At 47.2% G+C, this 7,997-nt stretch overlaps 1 protein-coding gene across 5 annotated transcripts in view; it reads left to right on the forward strand.

Annotated features, from left to right (window-relative positions):
• CHD2 (chromodomain helicase DNA binding protein 2) overlaps positions 1–7,154 on the forward strand; it is a 123,228-nt gene extending 116,074 nt beyond the window's left edge. For all 5 annotated transcript variants that reach the window (XM_045448733.1, XM_045448736.1, XM_045448732.1 and 2 more), the window contains one exon: positions 3,629–7,154. In XM_045448733.1, the coding sequence (XP_045304689.1) occupies positions 3,629–3,962 (334 nt within the window). In that variant the 3' untranslated portion in view covers positions 3,963–7,154. The remainder of the gene's footprint in view (positions 1–3,628) is intronic.
• The last annotated feature ends 843 nt before the right edge of the window (positions 7,155–7,997 follow it).

Consider the following 7,997-nt stretch of genomic DNA (forward strand, 5'->3'; position numbering starts at 1 on the left):
ATTTGTGAAAGATACTTTGCTGGGTATAAATTCCCAGGTTAACACTTTCTGTACTTTAAAGATGTTCCTCTTCTGTCTGCTTGCTCTGTTTCTGATGGAAAATCTGTCATCTTTATAAAACATGTCTTTTTTTCCTTCATTAACTGGTTTTTAGCCATTTGGTTGTAGTGCTGCATCCTGCTGTATTTTTCCTCATGTTTGTTTTGCTTGGGAAGTGTTGAACTTGGATTTGTGGGTTTGTCTTTCCTATCAAATTAGGAAGATTTTTTTTTTTTTTTAACCATTATTTCATCAGTGTTTTTCCTGTCCTACCTCCCTCATCTCCTGTGGAGATCCCACTTAAACCTGTATTAAGCTGTTTGCATTGATTGCTGTCACAGCTCACTAATGCTCTGCTTATTTTTTTTTAATTTTGTTTTCTTTCTGTCTCAGTCGGATAGTTTCTGTTGGCTGTGTCTACAAGTTCACTAAGATTTTCTTTTTCAATGTCTAACCTGCCTTGAGCCCCATACAATATATTTTGCATTTCATACATTATAGTTGTATTTCTAGAAGTTGTATTTGAGCTTTTTTTTTTTTTTTTTTTTTTTTTTTTTTAAATCTTTCTAACCTTTTGAAATCTGGAATACAGTTTAAAAATAGTTTTTAGGGCACCTGGGCGACTGGGTTGCGTGTCCAACTCTTGATTCAGCTCAGGTCATGATCCCAGGGTCGTGGGATCAATCCCCTTGGTCGGGCTCCATGCTCTGTGTAGAGCCTGCTTAAGATTAAGATTCTCTCTAGGGGTGCCTGGGTGGCTCAGTTGGTTGAGCATCTGACTTTGGCTCAGGTCATGATCTTGCAGTTCGTGGGTTCCAGCGCTGTGTCAGGGGCTCTGTGCTGATAGCTTGGAGCCTGGAGCCTGCTTCGGATTCTGTGTTTCCCTGTCTCTCTGCCCATCTGCCGCTCACTTTCTGTCTCTCAAAAATAAATAAACATTAAAAAAATTAAAAAAGCAAACTTCGGGGCGCCTGGGTGGCGCAGTCAGTTAGGCGTCCGACTTCAGCCAGGTCACGATCTCGCGGTCCGTGAGTTCGAGCCCCGCGTCGGGCTCTGGGCTGATGGCTCAGAGCCTGGAGCCTGTTTCCGATTCTGTGTCTCCCTCTCTCTCTGCCCCTCCCCCGTTCATGCTCTGTCTCTCTCTGTCCCAAAAATGAATAAAAGTTGAAAAAAAATTTAAAAAAAAAACAAAAAACAAACTTCTTTCTCTTTCTGCTCCTCCCCCACCACTCTCTCTAAAACAAATAAATAAAATGAAATAAAAGTAAAAGCAGCAGCTCTCAAAGATGATAGTTCTCCTTTTAAATATAAAAAAAATAGTTTTTATATCATTGTTGTCTGATTCTACCATTTGGATTAGTTGCAGCTGATTAATTTATCTCCTCATTATGGTCCTTCCTCTTTTTTCCATGCCTAGTAATTTTTGATTAGATGCCTCACTGAGTGCTGGATATTTTGTATTCCTATAAATATTCTGGAACTCTGTTCTGAGAAATAGGTTATTTAGAGGCAGTTTGATTGTTTCAGCTCTTGCTGTTAAGATTTGTCAGAATGAGAACAATGCTCTGGCAGTCTAATTGTTCCCCCTCACTAGGGTAAGAACACTTTGTTGTACTCCACTGATGTCCCTTGAAGCTTGAGGCTTTTTGGTGTGGCTGGTGAGAACAGGGCCCTTGTACCTCTAATCTTCTGGGTGGTTCTTTTCCTGGCCTTGGATAGTTTCTTCACATGTACACACTTTATAGTGCTCAATTGAATACCCAAGGGGAACCCTTTGCAGGTCTTTGAACTTCTTTCTGTGTGCAGAATTCTCTTTTGCATTCCATCCTGTGAGCTCCAGCTGCCTTGGTTCTGCCCCCTGCCTCTCAACTGAGGACGTCTCCCCTTCCCTGTGCTGAGGCCTGGAAACTGTCTCAGGGCAATGAGTGGGGTTGTTACAAGCCTCATCTCACTAGTTTTCCATCCCTCAGGGAATCGCTGTTCTTTGTTAATGGACATCTGGTATCTTTAAAACCATTTTTTGTCCCTTTCTGCTTGTTTCAGGTAGGAGGGCGAGACTAGTTCCCCGTATTCCACCTTGACTGGAAGTTGAAGTCACCAGCTCTCTTTCTTTTGTTTAATGAGGGGAAAATTCACATAAACTGAATGAACTGTTTTAAAGCAAACAATTCAGTGACCTTTAATACATCCACAATGTTGTGCAACCACTGCTGGTGTTAAGTTCCAGATGCTTTCATTGTCCTGAAGAAAACCCCATGACCCTTAAGCAGTCACTCCATTCTATCTCTGCAGCTCCAGATAATCACCAATCTGTATTTTGTTTTTATGGATTTACTTGTCTTGGATATTTTGTATAAATGAAATCAAGCAAGATGTGGCCTTTTGTGACTGGCTTCTTTGGACACTTAGCATAATGCTTGAGTCTCATCCACACTGTAGCTTGCATTGTAGTACTTCATTTCTTTTTGTGGCTGAGTAATATTCCATTGTATATATATACCACAGTTTGTTCATCCACTCATTGATGGACATTTGAATTGTTTCCACCTTTGGCCATTGTACATAGTGCTGCTATGAACATGAGCACAAAATTATTTGTTGGAATACCTGTTTTCAGTTCTTTTGGGTCTATACCTAAGAGGTAATTGTTAGTTGTATGGGAATTCTACATTTGGCTTCTTAGAAACCACCTGTTTTCCACAGTGGCTGAAACATTTTACATTCCTACTAGCATCATATGAGAGTTGCAATTTTCCCACATCTTTGCCAACACTTACTTTCTGTGTGTGTGTGTGTGTGTGTGTGTGTGTGTGTGTGTGTGTGTGTTCAACGTGACCATCCTAGTGGGTGTGAATCAGGTAAGTAGCTCCTTGTGGTTTGATTTGCATTTCCCTGATGATTAATATTCTTTAAAGATGTTGAGCATCTTTTCATGTGCTTAGTGGCCATTTGTAGATCTTTGGAGAAATGTTTGTTTTAGTCCTTTCCCCATTTTTGAATTGGGTTGTTTGTCTTTTTGTTGTTGACTTGTACCAATTTTCTTTTAGTAAGATAACAAGCAGTTTACTGTGGTGCTAAGTAAAAATTTTACTATTCTTTACATGGAGTCAATTTATTAAATACTTTATTTAACTCTTCATTTATTGTTGAATGTTTGGGTTGATTGTGGCTTTTGCTGTTACTAATAACTTCTCGAATAATTTCTGTGGCTCTTTTTCCCCTCAGGCCAGGTCAAAGAATATGAAAATGTTTGTAGGTCTGGCCAGTTTTCCTGAAGGGAGTGCATCTTTACAGAACCTCCAGTGATTCAAGGGTGTCCTTGTTTCATTGCAGACTTGAGGTGTATGTCATTTTGTAGGGTAGGATTGGCCAATAAGTGTAAAATAGCCCTTTGTTATTACTTTTGTTTTTGTTTGTTTGTTTGTTTGTTTGTTTGTTTGTTTGTTTTTGATTCCTAGTAATGTGAACATTTGTGAACTCTGAGTCCTTTGGAAGGGTACTTGGGTATGAGCGCGTGAGGGTGAGCCAGGTGGGCGAGGAGGAAGGGTCGGGCTTGAGCTGTCAGCTAAGCCTTGTGTCTCTGTTTCAGGCACCATCATGACTCCAAGCGGAGGAGAGCCGATGAATTTCGGCCTCAAAATTACCACCAGCAGGATTTCCGACGAATGTCTGATCACCGCCCCCCTGTGGGCTACCATGGCCAGGGACCCTCGGACCATTACCGCTCTTTCCACACAGACAAACTGGGGGAGTATAAACAACCCCTGCCCCCCCTGCACCCCGCCGTCTCAGACCCTCGCTCGCCCCCTTCTCAGAAATCCCCCCACGATTCCAAGTCACCCCTGGATCACAGGTCTCCTTTGGAGAGATCACTAGAACAGAAAAACAACCCAGATTATAACTGGAATGTTCGGAAAACATAAAGGACAGCTGGGAATGAAGGGGAGAGCAAGAGTCATTAAGCACCTGGATATTTTTGGTCTGATCCAGTAGGAGCCAGTTATCTAGACCAGTGAGTGGAGTTTCTGGACATGCTGCTGCTGTCAGCTCGCCGGTGGAAGGAGCACCTCAAGGAGCGGGGGGCCTTTCACTTGGTCCAGCTTGGGTTTGGGTCGCCACTCCTGCACTTTGACACCCCCTCCCATTCCAGCCTGGTCCTGGCCTCCCACTGCGAGGAGTGCTAGGAGGAAGACGTGACTTTTGTGTCCCAGCTTCGTGGGCTGTGTTTCCCCAGTGAAGGAAGAAGGGATCTCAGTCACGAGGATTTTGTTGCTGGGTCCGTGTGCTCTGGGCCCATGTGCAGTGGGCTGGGAAGGAGCGTGTGTGTGTGTGTGAAGGTTGACGGGACCTGCTGGGCCGTGCGTGATCTGCTTCACTGTGATGTGACGGATGCTGCTGACAGGGCGGGGCGTGGGTGTCGCCTCGTAAGACTTGAAGGGGAGCAGGTACACTCCTCACATGTGTTCTTGGGAGAACCATACACTTGGGCCTCCTTGTGATGCCTTTGGTGCAGGGGCTGGTGGGGAGCAGCTTCCACAGTGGCCCCTTCCCTACAACACTAACCTTTCCCACACTATCTGGACATTTCAGAGGTTCGGTCTCCTGAGCGGGTCTCCTTTGCCCTGGTCCAGGGGAGAGTCGGGCCTATCTGGCTAACTTGTGCGTACTGTGAGTTTTCGGCAGCGTTGGAGCTGGCGTGGGTCTTCCTTGGCTGGGAGTGGGGTGAGAGGGGTGAGAGAGGGGCTAGAGGGGCGGTGTGGCCAGGGACCCGGAATCCCCGGTGGGGTTCTGATTCCTGGGATGAGCAGTCTGAGGGCAGGGCCTGGAGAGGAGGGGAAGCTTGCTGCAAGCGCGCGCCCAGGCAGGGGTGTGGGTGGCAGGCATGCTTCCCGGGGGAGGTTGGGGGGGGGGGGCTTCACTGTTGCGCCAGGTCAGCGTTTGCAGCCACGCTCGTTACTTCAGTTCCCTTCGCACAGCTTGAAGAAGTAGACTGCACAGAACATGCAACTCCTGACGCCACAGGGCGGGTGGACAGATGAAGTCTGGGTCCCTGTTGGGAACAGGCTCCCACTCCCAGTCGGAGATCGTTAGAATTGAACTCCATTGTTTTTAGAATGAGATCAAATAAGGCGTACACCTAAGGTAAAGTTTTTCCAAAATAGGAAGCCTCCAAGGACAGGGGACTGAGCTGCAGACAGTAAGAGTCCTACTCGGGTTGAACAGAGTCAGAAGTGGGAAGGTGAGTCAGTTGTACCAATTAATCAGGCTCCTTTCATTTTACATTCTACGGATACTGGGCCTTCCATTTTATTCCCTTTAAATATAGCTTGCCAGTATTGTTTGACTGTCCAAAGGCCTTTCTAGGTGGAATAACTGACTTGAACCTACACTGTGCCTATATGCGTCCAGGCTCAGAGCTGGTGACCACCTTTCCATTGGGTGTGCACAGGGTTAAACTCCCTGAACTGACCTGTGAGGACTTCATAAAACTGTTATCGCTTACTTGCTGGTAACCTGGGCAGCACCATTATTGCCTTTACTGAGAAATTCCCAAGTCCGCTCGCCCTAGGGAAGCAGATGTGGCTTTGGTGGGTCATCGCACGCAGCCTCGTGGGGCTGGCCGGGTGTGAGTTCCACATGAGAGTCTGGGTCCTCACAGCTTATGTTGGGAGCTTAGTAGGTCTGCCCCTTCCTTATTTATCTCCTCTCGGGACTGGGATTGTTCACCGTGGGCTCGTATCCGGTGACCATGCCCTGGACCACAGCCCGAAGAATGCCTGGGAGCCTCTGGCCACAGCCACTCCACTGGGCACATGCTGTGACTGCTTGGGAGAGAAGAGGGTGTCTGCTGTGGCCTCCACCAGCTTAACTTCTTGCTGACACTACCCTGTGTCTTTCTTGCCCAGGCCAAAGAGGAGGGCTAGGTTGGCTTGTCCCTTCCTGTGGTGGGAGGAAGGGAGGGAGGGATGAGCCCCAGGATGTCTTCCCCTGTGGGAGGGAAGTCAGGCTGTGTCCCCTGGGAAGCCAGGAAAGTCACCGGAGGCCCTGTGTTTCAATACTCATCAGGGTTTTTTTTTCCTCTGAAGCTGATAGGAGATGTGAGTTATTCCCAAAGATGTCTCATCATGAAGAAAAAGGAACTTCCTTTTGTTTACATTCAGGACTTACTGTGCCATATGATGTAGCAAAAGGCAATATTAGCCAGATCAGTGTTAAATTGATTATAAAATTACAGTATCCCCATAAAAGCATCTATTTTAGGTGTTGAGGTATGTTTAAAGAGTCAGGAAAAAGGAGGCATTTCCTCACTGACCTAAATCAGTATGAATATTGTATGCTTTTATCAAAAACAGATTTGCACAGATAGGAATTCTCTCCCTTGTGGATAGGATAAAGTACCCCAGGAACCTGTGAGGGTGATATCACAGAGCCTAGCTTTGAAAGATTCAGTAATTGGGTGGAGACTGCAGGGGTTGAGGAAGAGGGGAGTTGGCATCACCTGAAGTCTGAGTGTGGAACAAGGGTTAGCATGGTATCCCACAGCCCTGGGAAGGGGTGCGGTGAGAGCCCCAGGCATCACTGCGGTCTTTCGGAGATGCTGGAGAGAAGCTGCCAGGCCCTCTGCAGAGCCCCATCTTACGGCCCCTGGTCCCCCTCTCTCCTAGTCCTTGCGTTGGCCCTTTCACGGGAAGCCAGAACACTTCTCGCATCGTGCTGCAGGCACTCTAGCCTGATGGCTGAGAGCTATATCAGGATGTGTGGTGCACACGCGATTCGGTTACGAATTCACATGGGGACACTGGAACCCTACAGACCAAAATCCACTCGTCAGCAGGAATGGTGGCCCGGGGCCCAGCACTGGTGGTCTTCCGGGCTCGTCTGAGGGCCGCAGTATCAGGCGGAGAGAGCCAGGCCAAGGGTCCAGGCTGCTTTAGTCCATCTGACCCCACTCGTTTGGGGACAGATGGTTTTTCTTTATTGTAAAATTGTGGACTTTTCAAACCTGTTGACTAAACAGTAATTAATTTATATTTGTGAAAAATGCCACTGTCCTAGTGATTTCTGATGTAAATAATGTTGTTTATATAGTATGTATTAAATTTTCCTACATTGTACAACTGCTGTACTTTTGATTCTTGTATATTAAACAGTGTTACTAAGGATTTTTAGAATTGGGCGGACACGTTGCATTGCGTTGCATCGGCGTGAAACGTGACCAGATACGCATCCAGCTCCCTTCCCCTGGCTGCCGGGTCATTTGGCCTGTTCGACAGCTTGTGAAATGGAGCCTTTTGAAGTCGCAGTGTTCTTCCTACCAGCACCAGTGTGTTGCTGGGTCTAGGACCCTCACACACAGGTTCCGGAGGTTTTCCCTGCGTGGCCACTGCCAAGGGTAGTGGTCCCTGGCTGGGCAGCTCCCCACATCTGATGGGATTACCCGGACCAGTGACAGTCCCTGGTGGAGCAGAGCGGCCCACCCTTTCCCACGTTGGTTGTGCCAGAGAAGGAGCCCTGGAGACCTGGAAGGTGCATTTTGAAGACCTGTGTCATCCAGACAGGGTCCTGTAGCTCCCCTTCCATCCAGAGGAAGTGAAAACACAGCGTCTGCCAGTCCACAGCAGTGAGGGTGATTTAACAGTTGGGTTATATATTCATGAAGAGGGAAAAAGGCATTTTATAATGGAAACACTGACACGAATGTTAACTCTAGCAATTTGGCACAGGGGCAGGCCCGGCTCCTACGAGGCCCAGACAGGAGGGGTGGCCCAGCCCTCGGGTGGAGATCCCGTCTGAGTAGGAGCTGGAGAAGGTTGCCAGACCCAAGGGGTTTTGCTAATGCTTAGGGGGATTTCAAAACCAAACTCCTAGTCTTCTCGAACCTCCTTATTCTTGATACCCAATAAACCCATAACGTTAGCTCAGTTAACTCCCCGGTTGGGACTCTCAACCCGGGAGAC

This window comes from Leopardus geoffroyi, chromosome B3 (assembly GCF_018350155.1).
Source record: "Leopardus geoffroyi isolate Oge1 chromosome B3, O.geoffroyi_Oge1_pat1.0, whole genome shotgun sequence".
Taxonomy (NCBI): Eukaryota; Metazoa; Chordata; class Mammalia; order Carnivora; family Felidae; genus Leopardus; species Leopardus geoffroyi.